The following is a 14,495-nucleotide window of genomic DNA, read 5'->3' on the forward strand; positions in this document are numbered from 1 at the left end:
TCTTAAAAAACTTAAAAAAAAAAATTAGCCAGGCATGGTGGTATACTCCTGTAGTACCAGCAGTTTGGGAGGCTGAGGTGGGAGGATTGCTTGAGCCCAGGAGTTCAAGGTCACAGTGAACTAATAAGATCGCAGCAGTGCAGTCCAGCCTGCGAGACAGAATGAGACCCTGTCTCTGAAGAAAATAATAATTGATTAAGTTTTATTATTATTTTCTGTATCTTTGAGACAGAGTCTTGCTCTGTCACCCAGGCTGTAGTGGAGTGGTGCGATCATAGCTCACTGCAGCCTGACCTCCTGGGCTCAAGCAACCCTCCTGCCTCAGCCCCTGTAGTCCCTACAGGAGGACTATAGAGGACTACAGGCACACACCACGATGCCAGCTAATTATTATTATTTTTTTTAAAGACAGGGTCTCCCTACATTGCCCAGGCTGGTCTTGATCTCCTGGGTTCAAGTGATCCTCCTGCGTTGGCTTCCCAAAGTGCTGAGATTACAGGCATGAGCCACTGCTCCCAACCTGATTAAAGTTTTATAAGTAGTATTTAGAAATACCAATGAGGTTGTTATTTGAGAATGTCTTTAGACATTTTCAAAGGTTAAATAATTCTTTGGTAAAGTAAACAATCGTCACCTGATTTTTGTAATCTTGCTTTTCCTTTAAATGAGATATACTTGAATTTCTTTATAATTAATTGATATAATAAAAGTTAAGTTTACCTTCCATAACTGGCTTGACCTTTGTCCACTCAAGTAGCAAAAGCAAAATGAGTAAGTTCTTATAGCAATCATATATTTGGATAAGTATATACATATGCTTTATATATGTAGTTTCCTAGTCTTGCCTGAATTTGTAACTTTTTACATGTAAACGATATTATAAATACCTATAGGCTCTTAATAACTAAATTATTTCTATAAGTCAGTCACCTTCAAAAACTCTTGTCAGTGATGGTTCAACTCTGTAAATTTACGAAAAAGTATTGAATGTACCCTTAAAACAAGTGAATGTTATCTTATGTAAATTATATCTCAGTAAAGCTGTTAAAAAATTTTGTCAGTCCTTTCTGCCTGTGGACACTGCAGAGGAAACATCCTTAAAGTCTCTCTTCTGCCTGCCATCATGTCTAAGTCAGAGTCTCCTAAAGAGCCTGAACAGCTGAGGAAGCCCTTCATTGGAGGCTGGACTTTGAAACAACCGATGAGAGCCTGAGGAGCCATTTTGACCAATGGGGAACACTCACGGACTGTGTGGTCATGAGAGATCCAAGCACCAAGCGCCCCAGGGGCTTTGTGTTTGTCACATATGCCACTGTGGAGGAGGTGGATGCAGCTGCGAATACAAGGCCACACAAGGTGGATGGAAGAGCTGTGGAAACAAAGAGAGCTGTCTCAAGAGGAGATTGTCAAAGACCCGGTGCCCACTTAACTGTGAAAAAGATATTTGTTGGTTAAAGAAGACACTGAAGGCCGGGTGCGGTGGCCCACGCCTGTAATCCCAGCACTTTGGGAGGCTGAGGTGGTTGGATTACGAGGTCAGGGGTTCGAGACCAGCCTGGCCAACATGGTGAAACCCTGTCTCTACTAAAAGTACAAAAATTAACTGGGTGTGGTGGCAGGCACCTGTAATCCCAGCTACTCGGGAGGCTGAGGCAGGAGCATTGCTTGAACCTGGGAGGTGGAGGTTGTGGTGAGCCAAGATCATGCCATTGCACTCCAGCCTGGGCAACAGAGCAAGACTCCATCTAAAAAACAAACAAACAAACAAAAACACTGAAGACTATCACCTAAAAGATTATTTTGAATAATATGGAAAAATTGAAGTGATTGAAATCATGACTGACTGAGGCAGTGGCAAGAAAAGGGGCTTTGCCTTTATAACCTTTGATAGCCATGACTCCGTGGATAAGACTGTCGTTCAGAAATACAATACTGTGAATGGCCACAGCAGTGAAGTTAGGAAAGCCCTGTCAAAGCAAGAGATGGCTAGTGCTTCAGCCAGCCAGAGGTCAAAGTGGCTCTGGAAACTTTGGTCGTGGTTGTGGAGGTGGTTTTAGTGGGAATGACAACTTTGGTCATGGAGGAAACTTAAGTGGTCGTGGTGGCTTTAATGGCAGCTGTGGTGGTAGTGGTGGTGAATAAGGTGGCAGTGGGGATGGCTATAATGGATTTAGTAATGATGGAAGCAATTTTGGAGGTGGTGGAAGCTACAATGATTCTGGCAGTTTCAACAATCAGTCTTCAAATTTCGGACCCATGAAGGGAGGAAGCTTTGGAGGCAAAAGCTCTGGCCCCTATGGTGGTGGAGGGCAATACTTTGCCCAACCACAAAACCAAGGTGGCTATGGCGGTTCCAGTAGGAGCAGTAGCTATGGCAGTGGTAGAAGATTTTAATTACCGCCAGGAAACAAAGCTTAGCAAAAGAGGAGAGCCAGAGAAGTGACAGGAAAGCTACAGGTTACAACAGATTTGTGAACTCAGCCAAGCACAGTGGTGGCAGGGCCTAGCTGGTACAAAGAAGACATGTTTTAGACAGATACTCATGTGGATGGGCAAAAAACTCAAGGACTGTATTTTTCTAATTGTATAACAGGTTAGTTTAGTTCCTGTTCTGTGGAAAGTTTAAAGCATTCCAACAAAGTGTTTTAATGTAGATTTTTTTTTTGCACCCATGCTATTGATTGCTAAATGTAATAGTCTGATCATGATGCTGAATAAATGTCTTAAAAAAAAGTTGTCAGAGCAACCAGATTTTCTGCAGAACAGCAGAAAATGATGTTTCCATGTTGGCAGTAGTGGATTATGTAAATTTTGGTTTTATTTTTGTTTTAAGAAAGGGGAAGTTTGGGGGCTCATTAAATATGTTTTACAACTGGGCAGGTGAAGATGAGGAATTCCTGAGGCACTAACTTCTGTTCCCCGTTTTCCCTATGCCATTCCCATCTTAACACCAGATGAGAGGAAGTGCCATCTGATCTTAGCTAGTGTATAAAATCCTCTACAGGGCAAGATTTTTAGTTCTTCGAAACTAACTTGCTTCCTTATATTAATATTTTCATGGGCTTGCAATAACAACGCTTGTTTATGTTATGTGGTTTATTTTGAAATTTTTATTGTATAAAAATGTGTTGCAGATGGTTTCTAAATAATGTGCAGAATATCTAGTCCCCACAGTATATGTGTAAAGGCCACATTTCATTTAAACATAAAAGGTACGGTGGCTCACTCCTGTAATCCTAGCACTTGGGGAGACTGAGGTGGGAGCATCACTTGAGGTCAGCAGTTCTAGGCCAGCCTGGGCAACATCCAGAGACCCTGTCTCTACAAAAAAAATTAAAAAGTAGCTGGGCATGGTGGCATGTGCCTATAGTCCTAGCTACTCAGGAGGCTGAAGTGAGAGGATCACTTGAGCCGAGGAGTTTGAGGCTGCAGTGATCTGTGATTACGCCACTGCGTTCCAGCCTGGGTGTCAGAGAGAGCCCCTGTCTGAATCAGTCAGTCACTCAATCAGATAAACACAAAAGGTCTTGATGGATAGTAATGGTATTTTATTTCTGTAAACCCTATTCTCGTTCTTTTTCATAAATGAATACCCTTATATTTCTTGATTTAAGTTGTAGTTATTTCACTATATCTGTTCCTTTGAGCTTGTTTTGATGAACTGTTAAGATATAGTTTATCTGTATGTGTAACTGAAAAAAACAGGCAAAAAGACAAGCAAAAAAATTGAAAAAAAAAAAAAGAAAGCAAAATGGCTCTGTATACTGCTTAACATAGAGAACCCACACACACAGTGACAGTCATAAGGGATCTGGAGCCAAAAGACCTAGGTTTGAGGTCTCATTCTGCCACTAGTTACTTTGTGCCATTGGGCAAACTGTTTAACTTCTCTGTGCTTCAGAATTCTCATCTATAAAAGGAGGATAATAATGTATCAGCATTACCTCAGAGAGTTATTTTAAGGTAATGTGTAGTAAATCACTTCGTAAACCATTAAGCTCCATATAAATGTAAATTACTACTGTTGTTAGTGTTCTTTGAAAGTACCATGTATCCCATTGCTGCAGAAATGTTTGGATTTACATTCATGTCTTTAACCATTTTGTAGGTTGTTTAGTGATCCCAAATGATTTTGGTTTTTTTTCTTCCCATAGAGCATATCATGTCCCCAGTGGGAAAATATTAGCTGTAAAGGTAAGTACTGGATACATTTTATGAAATTCTTGATGTTCACCCCTTTCCTTTCCTCTGTTAGCTTGAGTCACAGATACTGTCAAAGAGGAGATGAAATGGTTTAAAGTTTAGATAGTGGGTAGGGGAAGCTGTGGCCCTCTGGTGACATTCAGGCACCTGAAGATCTTTTAAGTATGCCTTAAAATAGTCAGTTGTAAACTCCGTGTATTGTGATTCTTCTTGCTAAGAAGAGAAGACTTCTTTCTGTGTCCCCTGCTAAGTGGCATCACCATCTTCCTTGTCATGCAGCTCAAAACCTTACTAGTAACGTATTCCTTTTCCTTCTTTAAATATGCCACATCCTGTGAATTGCTGTATCCTGTTAGAATTTTTCCCTGAAATATATCCATTTGTTACTTTCTTTCTATTCCCATCCTCATTACCATGGTCTTGGATCGGGCTCACATTACCTCCTACCTGGACTTTTGAAATAACTTCCTCACTGTATTTTCGGTCTTTTCTTTTCCTATGCACCTTTTACTCTGCCATAGATTTGAGAAGTTAAGTCACAGATCTGACCGTGTCTTGCTAACTGCCTTCCTCAATCATGTACAACATAAAGCCTAAGATGTCTGCTTTGCTTCTGACTCCTTCAGCATACTGAAATACCCAAGCACCACACCTGCCAATAGAGTCAGGCTACACACAACTCAGGGGCGTTCCAAGCAGTTACCTAGGATGCTCCTCACTTGTTCCCATGCAGTTCGTAATTCACACTTCATCTCTGCCAAACTTCAGCATCCCAGTCCTGCCATGTCACTTTGGATTTAATCTCTGCCACTGCTGATGCTTGATCTTCCCATTATTTTAAATCTCAGATTTCCTTAATGGACTCTGTCTTGAATTGCACTTACGACTGAAGCCTTTGCTAGTGAAGTCCTAACCCTACAGAACCCCATTTCCAATTCTGGGCCGTTAGCTAACAAACTGGTCAGGCCTGCCTTGCCCCCGACCTTCCCCACAAATTGTTCAGGCCCTCTACATATTGGCACCCACCTACCTTTATAAACATGCCCTCTGCTTTACCAATCTGGTACTTCCTGTCATGCCTTTTATCTCCAGTCTACAGGCCTTTAGTAATTAAAGTTTTTATTTTTTGAGTATTATGCTAGATTTTTAAATTTTTTATTTATTTTTTTATTTTTGATTGAGACAGGGTCTTGCTCTGTCATCCAGGGTGGAGTGCAGTGGCGTGATCTAGGCTCATTACAGCCTCCACCTCCCACATCCAAGAGATCCTCCTACCTCAGTCCCTTGAGTAGTTGGACCACAGGTGTGCATCACCATGCCTGGCTAATTTTCTTTATATTTTGTAGAGACGGGATCTCACTATGTTTCCCAGGCTGGCCGCGAACTCCTGGGCTTAAGTGATCCTCCTGTCTCAGCCTCCCGAAGTCCTGGGATTATAGGCATGAGCCACCACACTCAGCTATGCTAGATGTTTTATAACTATTATATTTAATCCTTAAAATTACATAGTAAGCCTGTCTATTTTAGATTAGGAGACTGAAACTCAGAAAGCTGAATTGTCAAAGATCACAGAGTTGGAAGGGATAAGGCCAGGTTGTAAAATGTTCATCTGCCTTCAAAGCCCATCTCTGTTACACCATGCAGCTTTTATACAACTTACTAACATTGCTCATCCCTCTGATTTCCATCTATCTTTTCATGGTTTGTCTCCAAGACCCCTTTTTAGCTATCCACAGTGAGAAATTGGTCTCTTTCTCTAACAGTTGCATAGCATATATTTCTGCATCTTTTTTCTCATCTAGGAGACTAAGAATCAGAGCAATTACATTAGAATTGCTTATACCTTTTAGTAAGTTGAAACCGAAACTAAGACTCAGAGCCTCTGACTGCTGATGAAATCGAGAGTTCTTCTTCCATGTCACATCTAGTACAGCACCTAGAATGTGTTATGTGGCATTATCAAGTTTAGTTTTAATAAGTTAAATAGGGCCGGGCGCGGTGGCTCAAGCCTGTAATCCCAGCACTTTGGGAGGCCGAGACGGGCGGATCATGAGGTCAGGAGATCGAGACCATCCTGGCTAACACGGTGAAACCCCGTCTCTACTAAAAAATACAAAAAACTAGCCGGGTGAGGTGGTGGGCACCTGTAGTCCCAGCTACTTGGGAGGCTGAGGCAGGAGAATGGCGTGAACCCGGGAGGCGGAGCTTGCAGTGAGCTGAGATCCGGCCACTGCACTCCAGCCTGGGCGACACAGTAAGACTCCGTCTCAAAAAAAAATAAAAAAATAAGTTAAATAACTTGTGAGGGGGTACAACAGAGCTTCCTTTGAGATATTTTCTTTGACAATTCAGCCATATAGGTCCATAGAATTGTAGAACTAGAAGAGACCTTGGAGATCACGGGTTACAGCCCCCACATTTTACAGAGGCGCTCAGCTCACTGAATGCAGTTCTGTCATACTACCTCGGTGCTCCCTGAACGCGGCCCTGTCGTACCACCTCGGCGCTCACTGAGTGTGGCTCGGTCGTACCACCTTGGTGCTCACTGAGTGTGTAGCTTTGTTGTGTGCCTTGGCATTGGATTAACTTTTCTGTACCTCCTGAGCTCCCTTTTCACTAAGAGAATACTTTCACTAAAACTTGAGCACTATTTTCCCATCCATTGAGTTACTTTTTTGTTCCTTTTTTGTCAGAAGTCTTAGATTGTTGCTGATGATATATTTAAAGATAGTCAACTCTAGGTTATTTACTCCAGGAGAGGGGAACAGTGTTATAAATCATCCAGAAATCTATCATTATTTGGCCTTGCCAAGTACATTATACATTTTTCATAATTTCATACATTTTGAATTATGTTTATATAGACTAATATTAAAATTATTATGCATTAGTTGGGTGTGGCAAGGGGCCAACAGCTTTTTCTGAAAGGATTAAAAGCAATTTTAAAGAAAGGACATATTTACAGAATAGCTGTTAGGAAAGTAGAGACTGTCAGTAAATGAAAGTAGTTGAGATTGACAAATGTACTGTTCACTAGACCTGACCATTAAACTGGGCTTTACGACAAGAACTGTACTATATTCACTTTGTATCTCTAGATTCTATAAAATATAGTAGATACTCACACTGAGTTGAATGAATGGATGATTTAAGAGCAGATAGGATTATCGTGATTAAACGCTTGTGTAGCCCTGAGCTTGTTGGTCGTTTAGGCAAAAACCACGTAACTTATATAATAAGTCATAATCTGAGAAAAAGAAATTTACCGTTTCTTCAAAACAGGCAGAATTTTTAATTCTTAGAAGTGTGTTATTTTGGCCGGGCGCGGTGGCTCAAGCCTGTAATCCCAGCACTTTGGGAGGCCGAGACGGGCAGATCACGAGGTCAGGAGATCGAGACCATCCTGGCCGACACGGTGAAACCCCGCCTCTACTAGAAAATACAGAAAACTAGCCGGGCGAGGTGGCGGGCGCCTGTAGTCCCAGCTACTCGGGAGGCTGAGGCAGGAGAATGGTGTGAACCCGGGAGGCAGAGCTTGCAGTGAGCTGAGATCCGGCCACTGCACTCCAGCCTGGGCAGCACAGCGAGACTCCGTCTCAAAAAAAAAAAAAAAAAAAAGAAGTGTGTTATTTTGTTTCCAAATATTTGGAGATGTTCCATCTTTCTATTACTGATTTCTAATTTAATTCCATTGTGGTTACAGAGCACCCTTCCTATGACTTGAATTATTTTAAATTTATTGAGACTTATGGCTCAGAATATGATCTATTTTGGTAAACAGTCCTTGTAAACATGAAAAGAATGTATAACCTGCTTGTGCCTGTAATCCCAGGATTTTGGGAGGCTGAGGTAGGTAGATGACTTGAACTCAGGAATATGAGACCAGCCTGGGCAACATGGCAAAACCCCATCTCTACAAAAAACAAAAAATAAAAAATAAATTAGCTGGGCATGGTGGTGTGTGCCTGTAGTCCCAGCTACTTAGGAGGCTAAGGTGGGAGGATCGCTGAGCCAAGGAAGTTGAGACTGCAGTGAGCCATGATTGCACCACTGCATTCTAGTCTGGGTGACAGAGTAAGACCTCATCTCAAAAAAAAAAAAAAAAAAGAATGTATCATCCACTGTGTAGGGTATTGTATAATGTCAATTAGATCAAGTTAACTGATAGTGTTATTCAACTCTTCTATATCTTTGCTGATTTTTATCTAGTTGTTCTATCAGTTATTGAAAGAGGGGTGTTGAAATACTCAACAATAATTATGGCCTACAGTTCTGTTATTATTATTATTAGTATTATTATTTTTTTTTTTTTTTTGAGACGGAGTCTCGCTCTGTCGCCCAGGCTGGAGTGCAGTGGCCGGATCTCAGCTCACTGCAAGCTCCGCCTCCCAGGTTTACGCCATTCTCCTGCCTCAGCCTCCCGAGTAGCTGGGACTACAGGCGCCCGCCACCTCACCCGGCTAGGTTTTTGTATTTTTTAGTAGAGACGGGGTTTCACCGGGTTAGCCAGGATGGTCTCAATCTGCTGACCTCGTGATCCACCCGTCTCGGCCTCCCAAAGTGTTCTGTTATTTTTTACTTAATGTTTTTGAAGATATATTCTTAGGTTCATTTATGGTTGTTAGGTCCTCTTGATGAATTGGCCTCACTGACATTATGAAGTAACTTTTGTCCATGATCATATTTGCTCTGAAATTTATAGTCTGATATTAAATTATAGGCTTTATTTTGACTAGTGTTAGCATGATATTTTTTTTTACTTTTAACCTATTGTGTCATTATTTTTGAAATGTATTTCATGTAGGCAGCATATAGTTGGGTCTTATTTTTTAATCCAGTTGGATGATCTCTGCTTTTTAAGTGAGTGGATTGCGACTATTTACCTTTCATATGATTATTGATAAGGTTGGATTCAAATCTGTCACTTTGCTCTTTGTTTTCTATTTGTTCTGCCTGTATGCCCCCCTTTTTAAGTGATGGCTTTAGAATTCATAACTTAACATAGTCTCCCTATGTAAATAGTATTGTACCACTTTATAGTCTAGAAATCTTACAATGGTGTATTTTCATTTCCCTCATTCCAGCCTTTGTTTTATTGTCATGCATTTTACATCATCATATGCTGTAAACCCCAAAATACATTGTCACTACTTTTGCTTTAGATATTTATCTTTTAAAGACATTTAAAAAGTAAGAAAAATAGTATTTTATTTTTATTCATGTATTTACCAATTCCAGTGCTCTTCATTCGTTTGTGTGGTTCAGATTTCCATGTATATTATTTTCCTTCTGTCTGAATGACTTCTTCCTTTATATTTCATATAGTGTAGGTCTTTTGGTATTCTTTCAGCTTTTGTATGTCTAAAAATCTATATTTCACTTTCATTTTTGGAAGGTATTTTAATTTTTGCCGGATGTAGAATTCTAGGTTGACTGTTGTTTTCTTTCAGTTTTTTAAAGATTTTCTTTCACTGTTTTCTTTCTTTCCAGTGAGAAGTTTACTGTCATTTTAAATCTTTGTTTTTCTGTACATTAGAATTGGCTTCATTTCTGACTGCTTTCAAGATTTTTTCTTTATCACTGGTGTTAAGCTGGTGTTTACATCTTTAATGTCTCTGCTTAACATGTTCAAAACTTCTTCTGCTTTCTTTTTTTTTTTATTTTTATAAATAAAGATGGGGTTTTGCCACGTTGCCCAGGCTTGTCTCGAATTCATGGGCTCAAGCAATCCACCGGCCTCCACCTGTCAAAGTGCTGGGATTACAGGTGTGAGCCAGGGCACCTGGCCTCCTCTGCTTTCTTATCTACTTATTCCATCATATGTGTCATATCTGGATCAGTTTTGACTGATTCCTTTTCTCCTCACTTTGGGTTGTGTTTTTTGCTTTTTTTTTTTTCATACCTTATAATTTTTTTAAGTGAAAGTTTATTAAGAAAGTAAAGGCATAAAAGAATGGGCTACCCTGCTTAGGCAGAGCAGTCATGCCTTATAATTTTTTTATTGGATACCAGACATGTGGCATGGGTGCTGGATATTTTTGCTCTGCTTTAAATATTTTTGAACTTTATTCTGAGATTGTGATGGTTAATATTGAGTGTTAACTTGATTGGATTGAAGGATGCAAAGTATTGTTTCTGGGTGTGTCTGTGAAGGTGTTAACATTCACAGAGATTAACATTTGAGTTAATGTTAACATAAGAGATTAACATGGAGTCAGTGGGCTGGGAGAGGCAGACCTACCTACAATCTGGGTGGGCACCATCTAATCAGCTGCCAGTGTGGCTAGGATAAAAGCAGGCAGAAGTTGGAAGGACTTGACTTGCTGAGTCTTCCTGCCTTCATCTTTTTCCATGCTGGATACTTCCTGCCCTCAAACATCAGACTCCCAAGTTCTTCAGCTTTTGCACTCTTGGACCCACACCAGTGATTTGCCAGGGGCTCTCAGGCCTTCAGCCATAGACTGAAGTTGGCTTCCCTACTTTTGAGGTTTTGAGACTGGGACTGGCTTCCTTGCTCCTCAACTTGCAGATGGCCTATTATGGGACTTTACCTTGTGATCCTGTGAGTCAATACTCCTTAATAAATTCCCCTTCATATATACATCTATCCTATTAGTTCTGTCCCTCTAGAGAACCCTGACTAATACAGAGATGGTATTTAGTGACTTTTAAATAATTTTATTCTTTCAAGGCTTGCTTTTAAGTTTTATTAGACAGTACCAGCCCAGTGGTTAGTCTAGAGCTAATTTTCCCGGTGCAATTGAGGTAGTACTCTTCTGAGTACTCTACCCAGTGCCTTGGGAATTGCAAGGTTTTCCACACTGACTGGTGGGAACACAAACTTTTCTTGCTCAGTATTAATCTGAAGATTGTTTCTTCTGAGCCTTTCTGGTGGTTCTCTCCCTGGCCTCAGGTGATCTCCTGACATCTATGTACAGATCATTCATTACTCAGCTGAAGACTCCAGGACCCGCTCGGCAGATCTCTGGAGCGCTCTCCCTCAGGTCCTCTGCCAGCTCTCTGCCCTCTGCTTCTCTAGCTTCTTTGGCCTCCTCAGACTCTCAGTTTTGTCTTCTCACCTTAGGGAGATGGCTTATCTCTGCCTGGGTTCCCCTCCCTGCACTGGGGCCTGGAAACTCTCTGGTCAGCAAGCTGAGCAATCATAGGGTTCATCTCATTTGTTTTCATCTTTCAGGGATCACTGCCCCGTTCTGGCTAATGTCCAATGTCTGGAAGCCTGTTGATTTGTGTGTGTGTGTGTGTGTGTGTGTGTGTGTGTGTGTGTGTTTTAGTACCTCTTCCTTTCTGTTTTTTTAAATTTAGCTTTTAAGTTCTGGAGTACATGTGCAGGTTTGTTATATAAGTATACTTGTGCCATGGGGGTTTGTTGCATAGATTATTTTGTCACCCAGGTATTAAGCCTAGTACCTATTAGTTATTCTTCCTGATCCTCTCCCTGCCTCACCCTCCACCCTCTGATAGGCCACAGTGTGTGGTGTTTCCCCCTATGTGTCCATGTGTTCTCATAATTTAGCTCCCACTTATAAGTGAGAACATGCAGTATTTGGTGTCCTGTTCTTGTGTTAGTTTGCTAAAGATAATTACCTCCAGCTCCATCGATGTTCCTGCAGAGGATATTATCTCATTGTTTTTTATGACTGCATAGTATTCCATGGTGTGTATGTACCACATTTTCTTTATCCAGTCTATCAGTGATGGGCATTTAGGTTGATTCCATGTCTTTGCTATTGTGAATAGTGCTGCAATAACCATTTGCATGCATGTGTCTTTATAATAGAATGCTTTATATTCCTTTGGGTATATACCCAGTAATGGGATTGCTGGGTCAAATGGTATTTCTGTTTTTAGGTCTTTGAGGAATCAATGCACTGTCTTCCACAATGGTTGAACTAATTTACACTCCCTCCAACAATGTAGAAGCATTCCTTTTTCTCCACAACCTTGCCAGCATCTGTTATTTTTTGACTTTTTAGTAATAGCCATTCTGACTGATATGAGATGGTATCTTATTGTGGTTTTGATTTGCATCTCTCAAATGATCAGTGATGTTGAGCGTTTTTCCATATGATTGTTGGCCTCATGTATATCTTCTTTTGAAAAGTGTCTGTTCATGCCTTTTGCCCACTTTTTAATGGGGTTATTTTTTTCTTACAAATTTCTATAGACCCTGTCCTTATACCCCTTTATTACAAAAAATTAACTCAAAATGAATTAAAGACTTAAATGTAAAACCCAAAGTACAAAAACGCTGGAAGACAACCTAGGAAATACCATTCCGGACATAGGAATGGGATAAAGATTTCATGATGAAGACACCAAAAGCAACGGCAACAAAGGCAAAAATCGACAAATGGGATCTGATTAAACTAAAGAGCTGCACAGCAAAGGAAATTATAAACAGGGTGAACAGACAGCCTACAGAATGGGAGAAAATTTTTGGAAACTATGTGTCTGACAAAGATCTAATATCCCTTTCCTTTCCTTACACCACTCTAATCCGGATGCTTGGCTTTTTTCTTGTCAGACATGTATACCAGATTTTGAATTGTTCTCAGTAAATAGAAGCTACCATTTATTGATGATTTATGCAATGCTAAGCATTTTGCATGCATTTTTAAAATTAATACTCACAACAACCTTTTGTAATTCTTATTGATTCCCATTTTACAAAAGCTGAGGCACAGAGAAGTTAAATAACTTGCCCAAGGTCCCACAACTGATAAGTAGTAGAGCCAGGATTTAAACCTGGGTAGTCTTGTCCTAAGTGCCTGTGACCCCCTGCCGGTGCTGCTCACTGCTCTCAGATTTGCCTTGCCAAGGATCATCCTGGTCACATTTCTTTCCCTCTCAAAAGTCTTCAGAGGCTTCACGTCACTTCCCAGATAAACTAAAGACTTCAGAGGATGGAATTCAAGATCCTCCACTATATGTCATCAGTCAGCTTTTATAGCATTATCTTACATGTTTCAATCCTGTGTGTCTTTTAGGTTGAACTCATTGCCTTATCTGAACTCAGGTACTTTCTCACTTCAACACTTTGATTCACGTATTCCTCTCTAATTAGAATGCTTTCACCCGTATCTCCACCTATCAAAATCTTTAACACCCTTCAAGGATCAGCTAAAAAGCCTGCTCTTCCATTGAACTTTTCTGGATAAGCCCTGTCACATATGGTCTATCTCTCACTCATTTTCTTCTTTGAACCTTTCTAGAATTCCCTGTATATGCCTTTTAAGGGTGTTATCACCAACTGCCTTGTATTTTGCTGTTAGGATACCTGTACATTTCCCCTATTATATTGAAATCTTTTTGTAAGTGGGAAACAAATCTTATTTATCTTCTTACCTTACCCCGTGATTCCTGCAGATCCTTGCGTACAAGGTATAGTACAAAGTATTACACATAACGAGTAAGTGTTCAACACATAATTTGTTGAATGACTGAATGAATAAATTTTTGTTCTTCTGTTTGTTCTTTAGTTCATTCATCTTTTAAAGTAACGTCTTAAAAGCAGGTTCAGCTCATGTACAAAATATCTCATAGCATTCTTTATATGGACCATTGCTCTCACCCAGAATATTTTGTAGCTTTTTTTTATATTAAAGGGTGAAATGGAAGGTTAAGAGTTAGAAGCGTATTTGATCTTTTCCTGACCCTCTCCTGACTTTTGTGTGACTTCAAGCATGTCACTTGAACCTCCCAGTGACCTCAGCTATGAAACGGGGCTGCTGGTGTCACGGAGGGATTGCGAGGAGCAGCACATCACAGTCCTTGTCCAAACAGAATCATCTGCAGGGTCTGATGCCTGCATGGAATGATGAGGGAAATTTAATTTTTCAAGTAAAGTAGTCAGTTTGACCCACACTTTGAATGTCTGTGGGCACAATTAGATGAGTCCTTGAAAATCTGTTACTTTTCCTACTCAAAATGTTTCTCATGTTATGCTTGTAAATGTTCTTATTTTTTAGACAAAAAAGTATATTGTAAATGTTTCCCTTTTTAGACTTCTGAGGTAGGAATATATCACAAGATATTTTTAAAAGAAGTTGAATTTTGGAAAGAATAATGTACCATGAATTTCTATTTTACACTATTGAATTTAGAAAATGTTCTGCCTCAAAGAGAACATTTTGAAAATGATGCTAATCACATTTTAAAGGTAACTGTTTCATAATGACCATATGTAATTTATGAAATGTGTTTTTACCTTTTTGTGTGTTTGTTTGGTGTAGCTGGTCAAGACAATTGCAGATAAGTAGAGCAGAAAACAA

General features: G+C 40.1%; 1 protein-coding gene and 1 pseudogene across 2 annotated transcripts in view; both read left to right on the forward strand.

The window, feature by feature from the left end:
- The window catches only part of MAP2K5 (mitogen-activated protein kinase kinase 5), a 264,174-nt gene that overhangs the window by 82,673 nt on the left and 167,006 nt on the right, over positions 1-14,495 (forward strand). For both annotated transcript variants that reach the window (XM_025390594.1, XM_025390595.1), the window contains exon 9: positions 4,155-4,194. In XM_025390594.1, the coding sequence (XP_025246379.1) occupies positions 4,155-4,194 (40 nt within the window). The remainder of the gene's footprint in view (positions 1-4,154; positions 4,195-14,495) is intronic.
- LOC112627878 lies at positions 1,124-2,394 on the forward strand (annotated as a pseudogene).

The sequence above is a fragment of the Theropithecus gelada genome, chromosome 7a (assembly GCF_003255815.1).
Source record: "Theropithecus gelada isolate Dixy chromosome 7a, Tgel_1.0, whole genome shotgun sequence".
Taxonomy (NCBI): domain Eukaryota; kingdom Metazoa; phylum Chordata; class Mammalia; order Primates; family Cercopithecidae; genus Theropithecus; species Theropithecus gelada.